Source organism: Phoenix dactylifera, chromosome 2, assembly GCF_051530095.1.
Source record: "Phoenix dactylifera cultivar Ajwa chromosome 2, Ajwa_hap1_PhDact_Kaust_v1.1, whole genome shotgun sequence".
Lineage (NCBI taxonomy): Eukaryota > Viridiplantae > Streptophyta > Magnoliopsida > Arecales > Arecaceae > Phoenix > Phoenix dactylifera.
In genome coordinates this window covers 24,943,916-24,968,104 of record NC_143191.1, presented here as the reverse complement: position 1 = coordinate 24,968,104, position 24,189 = coordinate 24,943,916, and the positions used below count along the sequence as shown (strand labels likewise).

Sequence of the window (24,189 nt, the reverse complement as noted above, 5' to 3'; positions counted from 1 at the left end):
GATACTTATATGTGTGTATATATATTCATGCATATGATGTATATTCATTGATATGCATGTATTAATAGTTTATGTAAATGCATATGCACATGCATAGATTCATGCATATGTTCAGTGAGATGTATAATATTTGTAACATATGTGCGCATGTACATGTATACATGGACTTATTTAAGTGTTCATATTATTTGCACAGACTATTTTAGGTATGAATGTTTGCATTTATGTATTGTTTTGGTCAAGAGCGAACTATGTAGGACAAAAATGATTGCTAGCTTATTAATTGGCAATTTCAGCATGAGCTTTTGTCCCTTGTTATGACTTGCATTAATGTGAAGATATCATTTAAGTCTATTTTGTATCATGGATGAAACATATTGACAGCTTTGAGTTGCTCTATGTACCTTAAAGTTTGTTTGGCGTCACTTCTGTATAATGCTTTTTCTTCTACTGTTGCTGGCTCCAAGAACCTTCTTAGTCTATGATATAGTCAATTTAGATAGTAATATCTTATTGTTACATGGATATGTTTGGCAGACCCTGCCAATCTAGATTGCACAGAAGGGTAAACACCTATAAGATAATCATAATAATTAAGATGATTTAATATTTATAAATGCATGTAATATGTCCGTATAATGTTACAGGTTTATGTGTGGTTTATCACTTTGATCACCAGAATATGACAACAGAACAGTTCTATCGTTAACTCAAGCAATATACAAAAGGGAAACTAGTTAAATTCTGAAATATGTGCATTTCCAATTTGATGCAATGTACAGACTATTGCATGACTTTATGTGTTCCTGTTTTGTCTAGTTTGGTCACCCATCAAGCAATGGAAAAAGTAAGAATAGTAAAAGAATTTCTTGTTCAATCTTTATTAGAATGTTGATTTAATTGTTCATATGACAACTAACGAAATTCTTTTTGTTACGAACAATAGAAGGTTTAGGTGAAGACTTGTTGCCTATATGAGATAATTGGAGATAGTTTTTTATACAAGGAATTTGTTGTAAGTGATAATGATGGCCTTTATGTTGATTCAACATGTGCTTGGAAAAAAGAGACATTGATGTTCATCCTGAGGTTTATTACTTTGTGGATACCTTTGCTCAAAATGGCTTCCAGTAATGGACTGTTATTTTTGTGATCTCTCTGCAATAGGTTTTTCTCACAAATCAGCAAAGTTTGCCCATTTGTTTGGAAAACAAAATGTTCACTTGTCCATTTTGATGACTATGTGAGTAGGTTTTGTGGCAAGTTGGTTGTTGAAGAATATAGGTTCTTCCAGAAGATATGGTGTTGGGAATTGTATCCTAAATGTCAATCGTCAGCATATTGATGATTGAATATTGTAAATAAATTGACAAATTAATAAAGTATTATTTGGCATTATTCATCATTTCATCTTCAAATGAACTCTTATATGATGAAGTCCTTAGGACTTATGTTATGATAAAGGAGGATTTATCTTTGAGTCCTTAAACTTGTTCGCGACCAAATGATATGTTGTTACTAGGACGACAACATTATCGAGATTAGGTCGTTGTGTGACATATACGTTGGTTGTCCTCTTAACCAAGGAGTGTGGAGACACTGGTATGCCATACAGGTGAAGTGTAGGAGTACATTTCACTGAACGTGACCAATTCCGGAACGCTCTACTGTCGAGAGATGTTCCGAGTGGATATGGGTATAAGTTTGGCCCTCTGACCTGAGACCGCAACCTGTGACTAGCAAGCAACTCACTGTACTTTGGTACCGGACTACCTGAATTTCTAATTCAGTGACGGAAGGTCACTGGGTGCAGTCAAGTACTTGCGTAGTCAGTTGTGAGTCAAGATGGAATTGACCCCTCCTGGAAACAGGAATAATGTCTTGTGATTAATTTAGCAAAACCTTGGCCAGGGTAATCCCAGTGAGGAGTCACGGGATATCTAAAGTTAATCACATAATGGATGTACTAATTATAGGGTTGACAGTGAGCTCTAAGTCATCCTGGCATTAAGAGTCAAAGGGATTGAATTATACAGTAACCATAGTTCAGGGTTCCAGAATATTTGCTTCGCATATATTCGGCCTATTCGGACGTCGGGTACCATTGCTAGATGGTCACATCGATTAGTGTAGGAAGTCGTTCCTATACTACCGGCTTAGGTTCGAACCTATGAGGTCACACGCATAGAAGATTCCTGATTGATCAAGAAGGCTGATGAATGATTAAGAATCATTCAGGGGTAATTTGGTCAATTCGATTGGCAAATTATCTTATAAAATAATTAAAGTAATTATCGGAGGATTAATTAGTAATTAGATTGCTAATGAACTCAATTGGATTGAGTAATTAGACTAAGGATGAGCCAAATTGAATTAGATTCAATTCTGGGCTCAATCAGGGTTTTTGACCTGATTGGATTAGGTCTGAATCAAGAGGACTTAGGTTGACCAAATTAAATTAGATTAAATTTGTGCTTAATTAGGGATTGACCTAATTGGATTAGGTTCAACCCATGGTAATTGAATCATTCTAATTGTTAGGATTTAATTAAATTAAATGGGTTTGATCTGAAACTATTCGGATCTTGAAATCCACTTGTCACATATCCATGCATGGCGCCATAAATTGATTTTTAATATGATTAAAAATTAATTTAATTTATTTAATGGTGCCATGGGACACTTGGCAACATCAGGGACCTCTTTCATTATTAGATGGGTCGAAATGGAGAGATAAATTCATAAAAAGAATTGGATAAGATCAAATTCTCTCTCTTCATGACATATGCCATCCTTATCTTTATCTCACTTCTAATTAAGGTTGAATTTCGAATTTAATCACCACAAAATCACCACGTGACCCTCTAATCTGATTAGGGGCATGGGAATTTCGAAATTGAAAGAGAGAAGTGGCAACATGATGAATGGTTTAGATTAGATCAAGCTTCATCATGTAATGGCACATGAACTTGAATTTTGAATTCAAAATTCAAAACCCCACAAAATCCTCCACAAATATGGGATGGTTGGCATGAAGTTAGGTAGGAGAGCAACATTAAAAGGACCTCCATCATCTGGTGGTCGAATTCAAGGAAAAAAGAGAGAAAAAGAAGAAGAAAAAAGGGAAAAGAAAAGAGAGGAACCCTAGTTCATGCATGGAAAAATTCTGCATTCAATCTAGCTGACTTCTTCCTCCTCTAAGTCCATCGCGCCATTAGTGTTAGGGGTCCCTGATAAGAGTCTTTAGATCAGATCTAAGTCCTCTTCAATCCCTTTAAACCTTTCCTCCAAGTTCTTCCAAGAAGGCGGATCAAAAGTTGATAGTGTTTGGAAGATCAAATTTCAGCCTCAAGAAATTCTGCGCAAGCTAGCACTTCCGCAGGATTGGATCTCTTCAAGAACTTCGCGTGGACTTCTCGTAGAGGCCATTCGTGTGCGTGGCTGCGAAGTCGAGGATCAGATCCACAAGTTTCATCCATCATAAAAGGTATTAATCCTACATTAATCTTTTATTATGGTGTCAAGATCTAGGTCTAATTCCCCGAGGTTTTACCCTCTTTTGGGGCTCCTCACGGAGATATCTCCAGAATCCATTCAATGGATATTCGGAGATTAATCGGAATAGAGTTCTTAAGTTTCAGATCTGATAGTTAATCATGCATGAAAGTTTTAGCATAATTGTTTAAACGATTCCGGCATAATCCTATATGTTCTTAAGGTGCTAATTTCTAGATTTGATCTTGTAAGCATGCATGAATTAAATTGTTTGATTCGATTTTTTCGCTGCATTTTAAAACTTAAAAAGAACTACGTATGGCTTGATCCCCCTTATGAAGGGGTACGTAGGCAACCCAATCAGGTTCAGCCATGGTTTTAAAAAAAAAAAAAATCCGCATGCTTAACACCGAAGAACCTAGGATTCACTTTCAGTGGTATCAGAGCCAGGTTCATGTTTAAACTTTTATGTTTTAATTCTTGTAATTAAATCTGAAATCATGAGCATGCTTAGATTAGATCTAAAGTATTTTTTATGATTGATTTAATTGCTGATTATGCATGATTAACTAGATCTGAAATTTTGAATGCATATGATGCATGTTTGTGTTAAGATTTGTAACATAAATAAATCTGAAATCATAATATTGTTTAGATTAGATCTAAATAAAATTTATGATTCATATGATCTCTGATTTTAATGAATAAATCAGATCTGAAAATAAAAGTGAAAAAAACAAATACATAAGATGTATGTTGTTTGTATTAATTCATGTTGTTATGTATATGTGATGCATGAACATTAAATATAATGACTTAAACATGAATTTAATCTGATTACATGTGATTAATTACAAAAACTCAGATCTGAAAATATGTTTTAAGAATTGAAAGATTGTAATTAATATGTAATTAAAAAGAAATATGCAATGATCAAAACTTTCATAAGTCTAAACTTAATTGAGAATTAAGTGTTATGAAATAGAATTGTAACTCAATTAATTGACATTGCATAATTCTTTGGGCATATGGGTTAGCTTGAATCAAGTTCCTAGGATTGGGTTAGACCTAAGGTTAGAATCATACATGGACAAATAGAATTAATTGATCAAATCTAATTAAGTAGTAACTAGATTAGGTCAAGAAAATTCTAGATCAATTTACAATAGTTGTAGATGGATCAAGTCCATGTCTTTGATTAGACCAAGATGGAACTTGATTTAGGCTCAGAGGTGTAGCCCGAGTCATTTGAGTAATCAAATCGAAATTGATTAACCAGTCGGTGTCTAAGGTAAGTTTGGCAGTTTTGACCGGTGGTTTTTAATTGGGAGCTACTCGCACTGATTCGTCTTTGCCGAGTTAATGGCATATCCCTTCCACCGATCTCACTTACCTGGCCGACATGGTCAATCACATTTTGATTGGATCACTTAATGATTCGAGTTAGCCCATGCCTATAAGGAAAATCAGTTTGACTGATTTAGGTGTCTCCTTAACCGGTTTGAGTCTAATCTGATTTGGTGAAGTCAGTGGGAGAAATTAGACTAACCGAATCTTCTCATCTATCCTAATCATGAAATCCTCTAAAATTATTAGGTCCTTAAAATGAAATGGTTATGGGGATAACTAGGTCATAGCCTCCCATTAAGTTGGGTGATAATGGGTCCAATGTTTTGATAATTATTGGAGGCGCGACACGCCTGGTACTTATCAAGCATTGGAATTATCATTCAATATATGATGAGTTAAGTGTACCTTCAATAGGCGGTCAGGTGAGCCGAGCCACACTCGGGCTTGGTCGTCTATTAGTTGATTAGACTTAACCCTATCATTTAATGGTTGGACCTGACTAGGGTATTCGGTGGAGGCGCCACACGCCTGCCGAAGAACCTAGGGCAAAATTATCACTAGAAGTTGCTTGGTGAAGCAACTGGTTTAGAACCTACCAATAGGTGCATATGGGTTAGCCGAGCCACACTCGGGCCTATATGCGATCTATTGGGTTCTAGTGCTCACTAAAGAATTAGGAGTAATTTTTCGAATTGGAGGTAGAGGCTACCAATTTGTATAAAATAGTGGGAGTATCTTTAGACTAAAGTCCAAGTCTACTGTGTTTAGTCAATTCATATACTAATAGCCAAATTTTCTTTTATGTAGAAATGGCCACAAGTTTGTCACTTCGCTCATTATTGGATAATGACAAGTTGACTAGTCCCAACTTCAATAATTGGTATAGAAAGCTGAAAACTCAGCATAGTCAGACCAAAAGGATTAAGGATGACCAAAGTCAGGCAGAATGCTTCTATTGTAAGAAGCAGGGGCATTGGAAGAGGAATTGTCCTCAGTACCTTACCTCACTTGACCCGAACAGGCTAAGCAAGAGAAAAGGGCAATCAGTTGCTGATCAAGGTATTTATATGATAACACCTTGTAATTTCTCTATATGTGATAATTCAACCTGGGTATTAGATACTGGAAGTCCGTTTAATATATGCAATTCATTGCAAGGACTTCAGGTCAATGAGAGATTTGAAAACAGCGAGAGATTCCTGAATGTTGGAGATGGAAGATCTGTTCCAGTTCTAGCTTTAGGAAATCTCAAACTTGTTTTCAATTCTCATGTAGTTGTCTTGAGTGATTGTCACTATTGTCCTGCATTCTTATTGAATGTAATTTCCGTAGGCCTTTTGGCCATGAACGGTTATGAAATTTCAATAAAGAAATATTCTTGTGATATCATTATGAATGGTGTTACTGTAATGAATGGACAATTGAGCAATGGCATCTACTTGTTATCACAACCTGTTAATGTAATGTACACGTCAAGTAAGCGTCCTAGAATAGATAATGTCACGGATGTCTACCTTTGGCATCATAGGCTAGGTCATATTAACAAGAATAGGATGAACAGGTTAAGTAAAGAGGGAATCCTCAATGTTAATGATTGTGAATCATTGACAACCTGTGAGTCATGTCTTCTTGGTAAGATGACCAAATCACCTTTTACCGAAAAAGGTGAACGAGCCAGTGATTTATTGACCCTTGTACATTCTGATGTATGTGGGCCAATAAGCACAGATGCTAGAGGTGGGTATTCATATTTCATTACGTTTACAGACGACCTTTCTAGGTATGGTTATGTCTATTTAATGAGACATAAATCTGAAGCATTTGAAATGTTCAAATTGTATCGTAATGAAGTAGAAAAACAAACTGGAAAGAGTATTAAAACTCTTCGATCAGATCGAGGAGGCGAATACCTTTCCAATGAGTTTTTGACATATTTAGGAGAGAATGGGATTCTCTCCCAATGGACTCCTCCTGGTACACCACAGTATAACGGTGTATCAGAAAGAAGAAATCGAACTCTGTTAGACATGGTTCGATCCATGATGGGGTTTGCAAGTCTGCCCATATCCTTTTGGGGATATGCACTTGAGTCAGCCTGCTACATTCTAAATAAGGTTCCAAGTAAGTCTGTAAATAAAACACCACATGAGATGTGGACTGGACGTAAGCCAATGCTGTCTCACCTTAGGGTTTGGGGGTGTCCAGCATATGTCAAACGTTTGAAGACAGACAAACTTGAACCCAAGTCTGACAAATGTTTCTTTGTTGGTTATCCTAAAGAAACTAAAGGATATTACTTCTACTTTGCTGAAGAACAAAAGTTATTCGTAAGCAATAGAGCTGTTTTCTTAGAGAAAGAATTCCTTAGTGAAAGAACTAAAAGCTCTAATGTTGAGCTTAGGGAAGTTCAACATGTAGAAGATCCGACACCATCTACTGAACTAGTTGAGTCAGATTTGATTAGATCAGATCCAGAACCCATCTTAGATGCACCATTAAGGCGATCAGGTAGAGTACCACGTCAGCCGGACAGATACTACGGTTTCTTGGTCCAGGACGGGGATCCTGTCGAACTTGATGAAAACAATGAGGATCCGATCACCTACATGGATGCTATGCAGAGGCATGACTCTGATGCATGGCTTGGAGCCATGCAATCCGAAATGGAATCCATGAAGGTCAATGATGTATGGACATTAGTTGACCCACCCGAAGGGATTAAACCCATAGGGTGTAAGTGGATTTTCAAAAGAAAACGGGGCGCAGACGGAAAAGTAGAGACCTATAAAGCCCGTCTGGTTGCCAAGGGATATCGTCAACGTTATGGTATTGACTATGACGAGACGTTTTCTCCTGTGGCAATGCTCAAATCCATTCGGATTATGTTTGCGATAGCAGCACACTTAGATTATGAAATCTGGCAGATGGATGTTAAAACCGCTTTTCTAAATGGAGATTTAGAAGAAGAGGTGTATATGATGCAACCTGAAGGTTTTATATCTGCAGATGAGTCTAAGGTGTGCAAGCTTCAAAAATCCATTTATGGATTAAAGCAAGCTTCACGGAGTTGGAACATACGATTTGATAAGGTGATCAAATCATATGGCTTCATTAAGAATGAAGAGGAACCTTGCATTTATAAATGGGCAAATGGTTCAGTTATTATATTTCTTGTTTTGTATGTGGATGACATTCTTTTAATCGGGAATGACATTCCTGCATTACAAGGAATAAAGGTTTGGCTATCATCTCAATTTGCCATGAAGGATTTGGGAGAAGCATCTTACATCCTAGGGATGAAGATCTATAGAGATAGATCTAGAAGATTGCTTGGATTATCCCAATCCACATACATTGATACTATACTGAAAAGGTTCAGTATGATTAATTCCAAGAAAGGCTATCTTCCAATGGGCCATGGAATTAACCTTTCTAAAAGGGATTGTCCGACAACCTCTCAAGAAAGAGAGACTATGGATAGAATTCCATATGCTTCGGCAGTGGGATCTATAATGTATGCCATGACATATACTAGACCAGACGTGGCATACTCACTAGGAGTAGTGAGTAGATACCAGTCTGATCCAGGTAGCAACCACTGGAAGGTTGTCAAAACCATCCTTAAGTATTTGAGAAATACTAAAGATCAGTGGCTTGTCTACGGTGATTCTGACTTAAAACTTGAGGGATATACCGATTCAAGTTTTCAGTCAGATCAAGATGATAGCAAGAGCGTGTCGGGATATATCTTCACTCTTAAGGGTGGGGCCATCTGCTGGAAGAGTTCCAAGCAGCATACAGTGGCAGATTCTACATGTGAAGCAGAATACATTGCAGCATCTGATGCAGCCAAGGAAGCCGTATGGTTGCGCAAGTTCATCACCGAGCTGGGAGTGGCACCTTCCATTGATGGTCCAGTTCCTATATTTTGTGATAACACTGGAGCCATAGCTCAGGCAAAGGAACCTAAAGCACATCAGCGGACCAAGCATATTCTGCGACGTTATCACCTGGTTCGAGAGATTATAGAACGAGGTGATATTGATCTTCAGAAGATTGACACAAAAGAAAATCTGGCTGACCCATTTACCAAAGTCCTCGGCATCAAAGAGTTCAACGAACACAAGTCGAAGATGGGTATTAGCTATTGTGCCGATTGGCTTTAGGCTAAGTGGGAGTTGTTGGGAATTGTATCCTAAATGTCAATCGTCAGCATATTGATGATTGAATATTGTAAATAAATTGACAAATTAATAAAGTATTATTTGGCATTATTCATCATTTCATCTTCAAATGAACTCTTATATGATGAAGTCCTTAGGACTTATGTTATGATAAAGGAGGATTTATCTTTGAGTCCTTAAACTTGTTCGCGACCAAATGATATGTTGTTACTAGGACGACAACATTATCGAGATTAGGTCGTTGTGTGACATATACGTTGGTTGTCCTCTTAACCAAGGAGTGTGGAGACACTGGTATGCCATACAGGTGAAGTGTAGGAGTACATTTCACTGAACGTGACCAATTCTGGAACGCTCTACTGTCGAGAGATGTTCCGAGTGGATATGGGTATAAGTTTGGCCCTCTGACCTGAGACCGCAACCTGTGACTAGCAAGCAACTCACTGTACTTTGGTACCGGACTACCTGAATTTCTAATTCAGTGACGGAAGGTCACTGGGTGCAGTCAAGTACTTGCGTAGTCAGTTGTGAGTCAAGATGGAATTGACCCCTCCTGGAAACAGGAATAATGTCTTGTGATTAATTTAGCAAAACCTTGGCCAGGGTAATCCCAGTGAGGAGTCACGGGATATCTAAAGTTAATCACATAATGGATGTACTAATTATAGGGTTGACAGTGAGCTCTAAGTCATCCTGGCATTAAGAGTCAAAGGGATTGAATTATACAGTAACCATAGTTCAGGGTTCCAGAATATTTGCTTCGCATATATTCGGCCTATTCGGACGTCGGGTACCATTGCTAGATGGTCACATCGATTAGTGTAGGAAGTCGTTCCTATACTACCGGCTTAGGTTCGAACCTATGAGGTCACACGCATAGAAGATTCCTGATTGATCAAGAAGGCTGATGAATGATTAAGAATCATTCAGGGGTAATTTGGTCAATTCGATTGGCAAATTATCTTATAAAATAATTAAAGTAATTATCGGAGGATTAATTAGTAATTAGATTGCTAATGAACTCAATTGGATTGAGTAATTAGACTAAGGATGAGCCAAATTGAATTAGATTCAATTCTGGGCTCAATCAGGGTTTTTGACCTGATTGGATTAGGTCTGAATCAAGAGGACTTAGGTTGACCAAATTAAATTAGATTAAATTTGTGCTTAATTAGGGATTGACCTAATTGGATTAGGTTCAACCCATGGTAATTGAATCATTCTAATTGTTAGGATTTAATTAAATTAAATGGGTTTGATCTGAAACTATTCGGATCTTGAAATCCACTTGTCACATATCCATGCATGGCGCCATAAATTGATTTTTAATATGATTAAAAATTAATTTAATTTATTTAATGGTGCCATGGGACACTTGGCAACATCAGGGACCTCTTTCATCATTAGATGGGTCGAAATGGAGAGATAAATTCATGAAAAGAATTGGATAAGATCAAATTCTCTCTCTTCATGACATATGTCATCCTTATCTTTATCTCACTTCTAATTAAGGTTGAATTTCGAATTTAATCACCACAAAATCACCACGTGACCCTCTAATCTGATTAGGGGCATGGGAATTTCGAAATTGAAAGAGGGAAGTGGCAACATGATGAATGGTTTAGATTAGATCAAGCTTCATCATGTAATGGCACATGAACTTGAATTTTGAATTCAAAATTCAAAACCCCACAAAATCCTCCACAAATATGGGATGGTTGGCATGAAGTTAGGTAGGAGAGCAACATTAAAAGGACCTCCATCATCTGGTGGTCGAATTCAAGGAAAAAAGAGAGAAAAAGAAGAAGAAAAAAGGGAAAAGAAAAGAGAGGAACCCTAGTTCATGCATGGAAAAATTCTGCATTCAATCTAGCTGACTTCTTCCTCCTCTAAGTCCATCGCGCCATTAGTGTTAGGGGTCCCTGATAAGAGTCTTTAGATCAGATCTAAGTCCTCTTCAATCCCTTTAAACCTTTCCTCCAAGTTCTTCCAAGAAGGCGGATCAAAAGTTGATAGTGTTTGGAAGATCAAATTTCAGCCTCAAGAAATTCTGCGCAAGCTAGCACTTCCGCAGGATTGGATCTCTTCAGGAACTTCGCGTGGACTTCTCGTAGAGGCCATTCGTGTGCGTGGCTGCGAAGTCGAGGATCAGATCCACAAGTTTCATCCATCATAAAAGGTATTAATCCTACATTAATCTTTTATTATGGTGTCAAGATCTAGGTCTGATTCCCCGAGGTTTTACCCTCTTTTGGGGCTCCTCACGGAGATATCTCCAGAATCCATTCAATGGATATTCGGAGATTAATCGGAATAGAGTTCTTAAGTTTCAGATCTGATAGTTAATCATGCATGAAAGTTTTAGCATAATTGTTTAAACGATTCCGGCATAATCCTATGTGTTCTTAAGGTGCTGATTTCTAGATTTGATCTTGTAAGCATGCATGAATTAAATTGTTTGATTCGATTTTTCCGCTGCGTTTTAAAACTTAAAAAGAACTACGTATGGCTTGATCCCCCTTATGAAGGGGTACGTAGGCAACCCGATCAGGTTCAGCCATGGTTTTAAAAAAAAAAAAAATTCGCATGCTTAACACCGAAGAACCTAGGATTCACTTTCATATGGAGCAATATTTTAAAGGACCAATGCAAGCTTTTGATTCTGCTACTGTTTATAGTGTGCAGTGACCTTAATGTGTTTCTTATGATTGATGCATGGCGTATTTAAAAGAAATCTGTATACTTTAGAATAGAAGCTCCTACTGACTTGGGTTGTAATGCTAGTTGTTCAGTTTTCTGCTGTCTATCATATTAATTTCCCCGGCAGTGTTTGCTTTTATAATCTAGTGATTCCAACATATTTATGCATTCGCTTGTCAGTATATTGCTTTTGCCGTGGATGATTGAAGTTGTTAGCTATAGAATTATTCTACTACTGGTTCTTTTCTGCTGGCATAATCTGTATGGAACCTTCCTTACTGCAGATCTTCCAGACAGTAGCCCAGAAATTTCAAACTGTGGTGCAGTGCGTTAGTGTAGCTGTTCATTATTATTTGGTTCGTGGAATTTGATCCTCCAGATTATCCTTGGTAATAAAGTAACAAGAATATTTAATTATTTGCCATTATCATAGATTTTATGATTTACTCATGAATTGCCCATGACTGATTCAAAAACTTTGATGCCTTACAAATTAATGATGCTATATGTTGTTACTGGTGGTCTTGTTTTTGCTACTATTTATGGTTAGTTCTCACCAATTCTATTTTTCTTGTGAAGAAATATAATAGATAGTTCAATAATCAAAGTTTCTTTATTTTTGTTGTTTTTCTAATCTTTGATCACCAGAAATCTTTCCAAACGTGAATTGTCCTCATTAGCTGAACTATGCCCAAGAGCAGTAGAGTATAGAGATCAAATTGGTTTGGTATTAGAGTATCCATGTCATTCAATTGGAGCACATGTTAAACAACTGATGATCAAAAAGATTGACACAATAGAAGCTTATACATGTTAAACAACTGATAGTTCAAGCAAGCTATATATTGCAGGGCTTTAGTTTCTATCATTTCTCTGTTCTAATTGCAATTTGAGGAGTCCTAATTAGAGTAGGATAAGTGCAAAGTTTAGACCAAAAAAGGAATCTTATATTCTAGTTGTTCAGTAGATGCAGGGAGACATTCTTGTTGTATCAACATCATCGAATATACTTTATATTATATTTTATATATATATTATATTTTGCAGTGGAAGTCCTGCAGAACTTGTATGACGATTATCTAGCTTATTGTTTTCTTTGTATTGAGACAGGGGATGTAACTTGTTTAGCCACTGTTCCGGTGGACATGAAAGCAGAAGCCCACTTCATTGCAAAGGAGGATGGGGTCATTGCTGGAATTTCTTTTGCAGAGATGATTTTTAATGAGGTTGATCCATCATTAAAGGTATAACTCCTTGCTATAAATTCTCCAAGATTCAATATAATGCTCGCTAGTTTCATTCAGCAGAATTTTTCTGGATAATTTGATAGGTTGAATGGTCTCAGAAAGATGGAAACTATGTTCACAAAGGCATGCAGTTTGGCAAAGTATATGGTAAAAATTTAGATTATAACATGACTTGGTCTTTTGATTATACTCATGAGAATGCTTGTTTATTTTTCTTTTTTATTTGTTATGTTAAGGATGTGCATGCAGCATTATTGTGGCAGAAAGGGTTGCCCTCAATTTTATGCAAAGAATGAGTGGAATAGCAACACTTACCAAGGTAGCTTTCCATGTATCAACTAATATTCCATGGTCTTTTTTCCAGCCTCAATCAGAATAGCTTTACATTTTGCATGGTTCTTCATGCACATATTCATTGTGTTGTGTTGGGTTTGCTAGGGTTGTAGTGGTACGATAGCTGAAATTATACTGCCTTTTTTTGTAAAGTCCATCTTGAATTTGTAAAGAAAACATAAACATAAATTTCCAGACCAGGTTTCCATCAATTGAGGTCACGCCTTTCATATCTAATGTGTTCAGATTTATGGCATCATTCTCATTTTTATAATTGTTATGATGTATTTTCTGGATGCAAGGCTAATGCTGGGAAGATTTTGCTGTTTGGTAATTCTCACATGACTGCAATCGAGTGATTAACATTTTATTTCAGGACTGTCTTCATGTATTCTTCTTGGGCACTTGTTCTTATTGGGCAAAAATTTCTGTCAACTAGTATTTTCATATGCTGCTTGCTGCTTGCATGTAGATTTTCAAAACACACACACACACACACATAACTCACCTTAGAGCACGAGAGAGAGAGAGAGAGAGATTGCCCCTCCATAATCCCAATTTAGAAACAATCTTATTCTTGTCTAGTTAATTATGATTGCAGCATGCATACCAGGTAGGGCCTCTGATTCGTTTTATGTATATCATGTATGGGTTGCAAGCTACTTCACTGATTCGTTTTATGTATATCATGTATGGGCCTCTGAATTGGCATCATCTTGCCAGTCTGTATTCAATCTTTGATTTGTAAACCTACTTCACAAATAGGCATTATAGCTGCTGCAATCCAAAACAATCTGATGACATGGCAGTAATTTAAGCTGAGGGGAACGTGACACATACTATATGCCAGGATTCGTGCAACTTCAAGAATAGCACCAATCAAGATGCAGGTGAGGACGGCTTCTTTAGGTCCACAAATCACTATCATTCAAATTACAGATCACAGGCTAACGAAATTGCAAATATTTCGTTATCCAATCACAGGCTTCATAATTGAACAGTAAGATGGTCATCCTTTCTTGTGCATGATTCACTGGCAACATGCAAATATTTGCTGGGTAAACTTTGATTTCATTCTCTGAAACTTTAGATAATGGGAACAATTTGTATTGGGTAATCCTACTGTTTGCTCGGCCGGAAGGATTGCTCATAAACCCTGTGCTTCTTCAGATCGGGATACCTCCACAGGTAATTCTCTTTTCCCTTATGTTACTCAAATTCATTACCTGTGCTTGTAAATCTATTCTTCTCCTAGTCATGATTTAACCTAATAATTGGCCAGAGGATATATAATTATCCAATCCCAAGCTTGGTTTGCTCTTATACTCGCTATCGAACATATTTCAAGTCCAATAATCCTTTTGTGATCTCTACAAGCAAAAACAGTCAGCTACAACTTTAATGATATTTTTCTTCTTTCATCGCTTGATTCATAATCAGCTACAAATACCATGGAGCTTTAGCATAAATTATGTTTAAAAGAACAAAACATTTAGCCTCAACAGCAGGCCAGAGTTGCTATGAATTTAGAATATTAGGCTACTTTTAAACTCTCAGAATCATGGACTGCTCATCGTATCAACTTATTGAGCTTTTGCATATATTTATAACACTTTCAACTTCCTGAGCGATTAAATTTGACTCTATTATAGCAAAGTCTTGTTGCATTTGACTTCCATCTATAGTGTATCTTGCGTTATTAATACGTTTGCTTTGACTCTTGATTTGCAGATTACTACAGCAACAACCACTTTCATTGTTCTTGGTTTGCAGATTATATTTATAACTTTTGTCTTTCTTATTGACTCTATGTGAGCCATGTATAATTGTTTCTCTAAGCTGCTGTTGGGAAATAAAAATGTCTTTCTTATTGTTTCTTATTGCAGCTGTTGTACCCAAAAAAAAAAAAAAGCAGCCCAGAACTTTATTTACTGCTAGACAGGTACCTTGTGCTTTGGTTGTGGTTAATTGTGCTCATGTATTAATTCTTTATTGTTGGTCAAACAGGGTGGTACAGTGCAAGTTAGGTATTTATTGTGCTCATGTATTAATTTTAGACTCAGTCAAACTGCTACAGTGCCATTTCTCCCAGCTACCGGGAACAAAACCTTAAAATGGAACTTCCAGGTTTTTTCAGTGCACCCTTGTTCCGTAGGATTGGCAACATATTGTTGGATGCTGATTTGCCCAACATTTTCAAAACCAGAATATTGGCCCAGTCAAGGAAGCTTGGTGATTTCCGGCATATACACTGCCAAGAGGCCATTGCATATATGATATTGCAGACATCTTCAAGTGAGTGATTCTTTCTTGCATTTACATTTTATTCAATGAATATGCTTCTGATGCTCACTCCCAGCATGCAGTGAAAATGCTTCTGAAAAAAGCGTACAATTGTTGATAAATTTTGTGACAGTTTGGTTCATGTTATAGTTTTGAATTAAAGTGGAAGGCTGGTTGAATTTTGACCTTATTTGTCATTCTTAGTATATTTGACATTGCAGATGGAACTTTTTTTCTTTTTCATGTTTCTCCAAAGTGATTTCAATAAGATGAGTCAGCATCCAGTGAACATATATTAGTTAATGACTTTGAACTAACCAGCAAGAGATAAAGCCCGTAAAGCATGCATGACGCAATGCCCTCATCTTTTCAACGTTATATTCTTACAATGCCGGCGCCAAGGTTGCATCTCCCTGATTCTGTTTTATTTTTTTTCCAGCATTTTGCCTGTCCATAGAGGAGATTGTGGTCCGGAGATCCTTGATATTATCTTGAACAAGGTACCCGTCTACTTCAAAATCATGTAATAGATATTTTAGTCTTAATTTATTAGTTTTCGTATCCAACTTTTTTAAAGTTTGGTCCTTCTCAGGATGATCCTGATGGTGATTCAGACATGAACAACCAAGCAGGCTTCTTCTGTGGCTCGCCGCCTGTGCGCACTAACAACCCAGTAGACCAAGATGCGAAGTTCGCTAAACAAACTCGAGAGTTGGCTTCTCATTTAGGAAACTTGATACATATTGTAGATTGTGTACTTAGGAATTTGACTTGTATGTTTTTAGAATGTTTTTGAAGCACAATGTAATCAAATATGATAATATGAATGTAATCAAAGTTCTTGTTTGTGATCATATTTTGTTATATATGTGATTCAGTGTATTTGTGTCTATTGTTTTGTAAGAATTTAATGTACACAGAGTATTTAAAAATTACTGTTACAAAATTTTTTTTTTTAAAAAAATTTAATGCCGACGCTTATAAGCGTCGGGAAATGCAACAGAAAAAGCTAATGGCACGCCTTTAACGACGCTTTTAAGCGTCGGCCTAAACCCGTTGTCACCAACCCTTCTCCCCGACGCTTATAAGCGTCGGAGTATGATTGAAGAAACGACGCTTAAAAGCGTTGGGAAATGCAAGCCTTTAACGACGCTTTTAAGCGTCGGCCTAAACCCGTAGTAACCAACCCTTCTCCCCGGAGTCTGATAGAAGAAACGACGCTTAAAAGCGTCGGGAAAAGCAAGCATTTAACGACGCTTTTAAGCGTCGGAGTATGATAAAAGGAACGACGCTTAAAAGCGTCGGCATAGACCAACGACGCTTTTTAAACGCGTCGGGTTAAACCCGACCCACGCCCACCTGCCCGACGTCTGAGCCACGCTTTGCGAAGCGTGGGCTGGGAATTCGCCGACGCTTATAAGCGTCGGTAGAGACAAAAAAAAGCGCCGGGAGTTATTCCTTCTTTTGTAGTGCTCTATCGTAGATCCCGACATGACAGAGGTTATGGATAACTCGTCAAACCCCATCGTCTGTCTTATATCAGATTTATTTGACTCAAGTTCGAGATTGGAAAACTCTTTTTCCAGAACTGCCCTGGCCAAGGTCTTTCGAACTTAATCTTATAAATCACATAGGATCACTCCTAATCTATCAAGATCGATAGATCCCATCTAGATGTAACCTTAATCCGACAACGAACCTACTGCAGCCAATCTGCACCACAAGAACCCTTAGGGCTCATGTTTATGTGCTCGTCAAACTACAGCAACCTCACCTGACTAGTTGAGGCATCGAAGGTCTAAGTACTAGTCATACAACTGCAGTATCAAGTAAGTCACTGACGAATGAATAGACATCCAAGTGACTTCTTGCTTTGGTCATGCTTAATACCCTTGTTCTCTAACAAGCACTTGCACAATCACTTCAGTGTCCCCACACTATGGACCCAAGACTCGTCCATCAAAGAAAGTGATCTGTGCACTAATCTCAGCGGATCGATCACCGTCCTCGTGATGATCCATCGATCATGAGCAATTCAGGAATTAATCACCAATGACACATGCCTCAAATTCTCAACTCTTGAGAATATGCGTCATCATCTTATTAATTCCTTGGATGATTCATGGACACATAAAAATATGAATGAAAAGAATGCCCAACTTAATAAATTCATAATTAGGTTAAGTACAAATTTATGTCCTAGAACTAAATAATGTATCAGCCAAATTGGCTTCTAGGGCATACTTCTAACACTGCCTACAGTCACCCGATACATGGAGGAAGTTTCAGTGATAGATAAAGTTGATAGAGCATTAACCAATGTGACCAATTGATAAGGGAGCTAAAATGTAACTTGGAGAGAGCACAAGGTAGCATGAAGCAGCAGGCAGATAGGAAGAGGAGGGAAGTGATGTTCGCTGAAGGGGACTGGGTGTTTTTAAAGCTTCCACCTTATCAGCAGCAGACTATCTTCCGGCGAGCTCACCAAAAGCTCGTCCAAAAATATTTTGGGCCTTATCAAATCATTGAGTGCATAGGGCTTATTGACTGGCATTACCGGCAGATGCAAGGGTGTACCCGATGTTTTACGTGTTGCTTCTAAAATGAAAGCTAGGCGAAGGGCAAGTACCCTATCAAGGTCCTCCCCCCATTTGAGAAGACGGAAATCCTGTGATGGAACCGGCAGCCGTCAAGGGTTACCCTTGGGTTAAACGAGGAAGGAAGATCGTTGAAGAGGTTCTTGTGCAGTGGCATTCGTTACCTGAGGAAAACGCTACTTGAAAAGAGTACAACTAGCTGAAGAAAGAATACCCAAAAGCAAACCTTGAGGACATGGTTTTGGCTGAAGGGAGAGGGATGATGTGTTGGGATTTGTGTCCTAAATCCAATCAATTGTTGATTGTAAATGTATTTGAATCAATTATAAATAACATGGTATTTATTCATCACCAAAACATCTTCACAAACTCCGATGTGATGAAGTCCATAGGACTGCTTTGTGTAATAAAATATGATTTTGTCACACAGGTCCTTAAATGTTCATGACCGTATGATATACTATTAACAGGACGATAGTATTATCGGGCGTAGGTTATCGTGTATCATATTTATTGGTTGTCTTCCAAACCAAAGAGTATAGAGATACTAGTATGGTATACAGGTGAATGGTAGTGTACGTTCACTGAACGTGACCAATTGACGGACTTTCTCTTGTCAAGAGTTGTTCCGAGTGGATATGGGTATATGTATCCTTTAGACATGATATTGCAACCGGTGGCTTGCAAGCAACTCACTGTACTTTGGTGCCGGACTATCTGAATTTCTAATCCAGCGACGAAAGGTTTCTGAGTCCAGTCAAGTACTTGTGGTAGTCAGTTGCAGATCAAGATGGGATTGACCTCCTTTAGAAATAAGGGTGAATGCTTTGTGTTTTCAATTAAGTAGTACCCTGGCCAGGGAAAGTCAAATCACTATCACTTGATTTATTGAATTGAAACATATTTCCGGATGGATCGTTTCAGGATAGACAGACTCTGAACCCACCCTGGGTATTTTCTGGTCAAGAGGATGAATTATGCGGTAACCATAGTCCATAGGTTCTAGAATGTTGCTTTGCATCTATTCGGCCTATCCAGTCGTCGGGTCCCATTGCTAGATGGTTACTTCGATTAGTGCAGAAAGTGTTCTTGTACTACCGGCTTAGGTTCGAACCTGTGAGGTCACACGCTTAGAAGTTTCTGAATTGATCAAATGGCTGATTGACGATTGAGAATCGTCTAGAGGTAAAATAGTCAATGTGATTGACTGATTGCCCTAAGCAATTATTGCTTGGAGAAGTTAATTAGTGATTGGATCACAGATTAGACTCAATTTGATTGAGTAATAGAGATTGGGCTTGACCAAATTCAAATATGATTTGAAATTGGTAAAACCGTAATTGACACTAAAATTGGTTTGGTGAAAATATCTAATTTGCCCCCAACCAAATCAGATTTGGCTTGAGTCAAATTGGATTAAAATCAATTATGATCTTAGTATGACTAGGACTTCCTTCCTTATGTGGGACCCACATACTGTATGTGGGACCCATGTCCTGCCTAGGTGGGACCCTCATACTGTATGGGGGACCCACGTCCTGCCTAGGGGGGACCCACATACTGTATGTGGAACCCACGTCCTGCCTAGGTGGGACCCACATACTGTATGTGGGACCCACATCCCGATCGCCCTTCAGGCCACCTCACCCCTTTGCATGCGTGACACGTGGCGGAGCAGGACACCTCTTTTGCTTGCATGCGTGACACGTAGCGGAGCAGGACACCTCTTTTGCTTGCATGTGTAACATGTGGCAGGCCTGGACACCTTACACTCCTCCTGATATCATCCATGACCTCATCTGCCTCATGAGGTCATCCATGACACCATGACATCGCCCTCCAGGCCACCTCACCCCTTTGCATGCGTGACACGAGGCGGAGCAGAACACCTCTTTTTCTTGCATGTGTGACATGTGTCCTAGCAGGACACCTCATCGAACACCTCATAGGAACACCTCATCCTCTTCTTGACCTATAAATAGGCCACCCCTCTTCCTTCTTCTTGATATCAAGAGCACCAGAGAAAGAGAGTGAGAGGAGAGAGTAGTTCTGAAGGTGAAAGCCCAAGAAGTTCTTGAGCTATGAAGGTCCATTTTCTTTCTTCTTCTCCCTTTCAGCCAACCTTATGCCTCCCTGCGAGCTAGCACTCCTCGAAAAGCTGATCATTCCGGAGCTTCGCGTGGACGAGTCATCGAGGCCGGACGCTTGTACGGCTGCGAAGCATCCTTGAAGGAACCTCCTTCTAAAGGTAAGAGATCTGATCTCTTTTATGGTTGAGATATGATCTCAATCTTCAAATCACAAGAAGTTGTGATTTATGCATATTTATTTGAATCACACAATCCTCGAGATCTGAGGGCTTTGTGATATTTGGTGTCAAAGTAAAGGATTAATGGAGAATATCCGATTTCGAAAACTTTCACGCGTGATCGTGTGATGAAGCGTGGCTCTCCACCCGAGGGCTCATATGATGAGTGCTTTGATAGGCACGCGCATGTGTCACCCTATGTATTGGGACTGAGCCCGCGCCACATGTGATGTGCAGTTGAAGACTGTCTTCGACTGGTACCAGAGTCAAAATATCTAAAATATCAAGCATGTTTTGGGTTAAAATGTTTAACCCATTCTTTCCGCATAAAAATTTTCTGAAATTCATGCTTAGCCCTCTGCACACACACCATCATGATAGGTGTGCCCGATGCCAACGAGTCCGGAAGCCGAATCTATGCTACTCGGTGTCTTTGGACCACGTCCAATGCATGACAACCACCGTGTCGAAACCGTCAGGAGCAAGGAGCAGAGTTGGTCGCGATAGAGCAAGGATTGGGAGGAAGACTCGCTCTGCTGGTGGTTTTGTTGCATGGACGGAGGAACTAGAGCATGTTCGAAATGGGAGCTGAAGCAGTCGTGTGTATGGCCCGGGTCTCTCGTGGACGTGGGATGAGGAGAAGAGAAGGATTCCGAAGCACGTTCAAAATGGGAGCTGAAGTCGTATGCATGGCCTAGGTCTCTCGTGGACGTAGGATGAGGAGAAGAGAAAGATTCCGAAGCAAGGGGCGTGGATGTGGGAGTTGATGAGTGAAGGTGAGGAGTTGATAAATGATGGCCCGGATCTCACGATGGGAGGGGAGGAAGTATTTAATTCTGTGGAATATCTTGGGTTTGGGGACGTGAAGTAAAAGTTTAGTTTTTATTCATCTATCCTCTGTGATGTATGGGTTTCTCTCATCCAAAGTAGAGACCTTAAGTAAAGCTCACCTATTTCCTTCGACCATCCATCTCCTCTAATTGGGACCTATCAGATATCCAAATCATTTGCAATTAGGTTTATCCCACTAGTCACACCTCTTTGCTTAGTAACCATAGGTTTTAGGTTTGAGTCAGGTTCAAGTCTTGATTGATGAGCTTGGATAATTATAATGAAGATGAGTTTCCTTTGGTTTTTCTCTTGATAAAAAAAGCAAACCATCTAAATTATCATTAGTTGCATAATAAGATATATTTGTCTACATCTTGAACTCATGGCTCTATTTTCTCCTTGTGATTTTCTTTTTTTTTTTTGGAGGGGTGTTAGGCCAAATGCCCAATCATTTTTTTGATATTTGTTGATTTGGAATTCCTAATATGTTCGTATCAGAAATAGATTTCAGCGAAAAAATGTCAACCAAAGGCGATATATCTCTTTCTCAATTTCTCCTGGATTTGCCAACCAAGATCACAGCCTCATGGTGATCTCTATATCCTATCTCCAGAGCAATTTCTTCATCATCCCTTGTTTGAGAAGTTCTTTGAGGACTGCTCTAGCTGAGGACTATAATTTCTTGCCTCTATTTACTCTGGATGTCAAAAGCTGGCTTTTATTGTCTCAGCGAAGCATCCTTTTGGAACAACTACAGGTCACTCTTTAGAAAAAGATCATTCTTCATTCACAACAAAATAAGTACTCCTGCAAGTAATTAATCACTATTAATCTATTTTATGCTCATGAACCCAGTCAAAGCTAATCGGCATTTCCAAAAAAATAGAAATCTTTAATTAAAATTTTGGCAATTTCTATATGCAAGCACCGATAAGATTGAGGCAAAAAGCATCGCCAAATTTGATCAATTCAAGAGTCAAATTGAGTATAGTAGGTTGGTAATGGCAATTAATTAAGAGCTTGCTTTCCTACTTCTCCTTCTGGTCGTGCTTGAATGCATCTCGCCCATAGTTGATGTGGTTGAAGACCAAATAGAGAGCTAGGCTGGCTGGCTAAACAACAGAGTCATGTCTATGTCTCTTGCAACCTCCTTTCTAGCGTTGAGAAGGACGATTATTATGTGGATTGACAAGGAGTGGCCAAATGCAAATTGATAATGATGAGGATGATTAATTAGATGGAGAGATGAGATAACAACAGCAATTCTTCATGAAGAGTAGTGGCTGATGAATGTCTGGAAGAAGTCGTGGAAGTCACCATAGAAATTTTAAAACAATAACCTCGGCAAAAATGGTAGAGATTGCATCATACCCACAAATCACTATCCTCTTGTACTCTTATTCCCATGCCTTTCATCCATGGGCTTTTTTTGGGGACATTTCATCCATAGCGCTAGCGCAGCATGGGTGAGGCAAACCTGCTTGCCCAATCACTATATTAAATCTATCATGTATGTAGGTTTATTTTGCTCTGAGATTTGGCACTTTACCTATAGAAAAGGATTGCATGCACGGCATTTTACCTATAGAAAAGGATTGCGTGCAAGATAATGAGAATCCAAAGACACTGGGATTTAATTCAACACTGTTGCCACCAAAATCAGGCTGATGAGGTTGATGCTAGTGAAGTCGGTGGAGATGCTAACTAGAACAATGAGATTGGACTGAGCTCCTCACCAGCTCTCAAGCTAAAGAGAACAATTTGGTTCGCAGTGGCTATGTTGGGACAAGAACTCTTAAAAGTGACAGAATGTATCCGATAGGAAAACTCTAATGCCTAAGTTAAGCAAGGATTTTGGAAAAACAGTGGACACTTAAAAGTGACAGAATGTATGCAAGTGTCAAGAGAATGTACTCGAAGGTCCTTCGAGCGCATTTTATATAGGCAAGGGTCGTTTGTTATTGGGTAAAGCGAATACATGCCCTAATTGCTCGATAACAACTCATGTGCTATGCCCTAGTATTACACCCCTATGTTATGCCCATACATTATGCATGTAAAGATTAACCGCGTGCGATTGTGGGGCGAGCTATAATAACCTCCAGCTGGAAAGGATTTGAATATTTTTATATGCCCTCAACATAGGCCATATGGCGAACTCTTATTGATCGGCCTCCGATGTTAGTTAGGATCGGTTTCAAGACATATCAAACATCAATTGTAATTCAATCTTGCTATTGCTTTATAAACTTCTTTTATCTTATTTAAGAGAGAGAGAGAGAGAGGTAAGAGAAGTGTATACATTAAAAGAGTTACATATTTAAGGGATCTAATCGATACAAAAAAACTATTTAGACCATATGACTGGAGATCTAGCTATCCATACTTTATGTTCGAGCAAGATTCAACTAGATTTTGATAGCAAAATAGATTTTGCATAAAAAAATTACTTAAGTATCAATTTGGTATGAAAAATTATTTATTTATAAAATTTTTTTAGGGATTCTTGGAAATTCTATCTCTATGAATAAGTACAAGATAGGATATAGTCAAGATAAATTTGATGATCAAAACATAGGTGCCGGATGTTTAGTAAGTATGCATGGATGTCCAGCGGCATGTACTTGATCTAGAATAAAATCGTGCAAGAACCCAAAAGAATTCGTATAACAAAATTAAAGTATATTAATATTATTTTATAAAAATCTTCATCGTGCTCCAAGTTTTGGGTTCGGATTGTATCTTTCGGACGAAAAAATGATCGATCTTTTTTAGCGACGTCAACCGTTGGATAACGAATTACACAGCTCTCAAAGCAATCCGAGCTCTTTTTCCTCCATCATCACAGATCTCGAAGCGTC

At 38.4% G+C, this 24,189-nt stretch overlaps 1 protein-coding gene and 1 long non-coding RNA gene across 3 annotated transcripts; both read left to right on the top strand.

Annotated features, from left to right (window-relative positions):
* The first annotated feature begins 12,773 nt into the window (after positions 1-12,773).
* Positions 12,774-13,819, top strand: LOC148714623 (nicotinate-nucleotide pyrophosphorylase [carboxylating], chloroplastic-like). Its single transcript, XM_088717220.2, has 3 exons — positions 12,774-12,973; positions 13,060-13,123; positions 13,213-13,819. Exons 1-3 carry the CDS (start codon positions 12,875-12,877, stop codon positions 13,353-13,355), a joined length of 306 nt encoding a protein of 101 aa, XP_088573346.1. The 5' UTR covers positions 12,774-12,874; the 3' UTR covers positions 13,356-13,819.
* A 468-nt stretch (positions 13,820-14,287) lies between these two features.
* LOC148714622 (uncharacterized) lies at positions 14,288-16,267 on the top strand. Of its 2 annotated transcripts, XR_016399197.1 has the most exons (4): positions 14,288-14,309; positions 14,400-15,251; positions 16,032-16,092; positions 16,170-16,267. It is a non-coding gene; the product is annotated as an uncharacterized LOC148714622 (long non-coding RNA). The 2 variants fall into 2 exon arrangements; XR_016399196.1 differs by lacking the exon at positions 14,288-14,309 and having other exon boundaries at positions 14,333-15,251.
* Positions 16,268-24,189: the final 7,922 nt, after the last annotated feature.

What these genes read in the sequence shown, in the direction of transcription:
- LOC148714623 (XM_088717220.2), top strand. Translation starts at nt 12,875, where the DNA reads ATGAAAGCAGAAGCCCACTTCATTGCAAAGGAGGATGGGGTCATTGCT. An exon ending in AGGTTGATCCATCATTAAAG is followed by an intron (nt 12,974 to 13,059) that starts GTATAACTCCTT and finishes ATAATTTGATAG; the next exon opens with GTTGAATGGTCTCAGAAAGA. An exon ending in GCAGTTTGGCAAAGTATATG is followed by an intron (nt 13,124 to 13,212) that starts GTAAAAATTTAG and finishes TGTTATGTTAAG; the next exon opens with GATGTGCATGCAGCATTATT.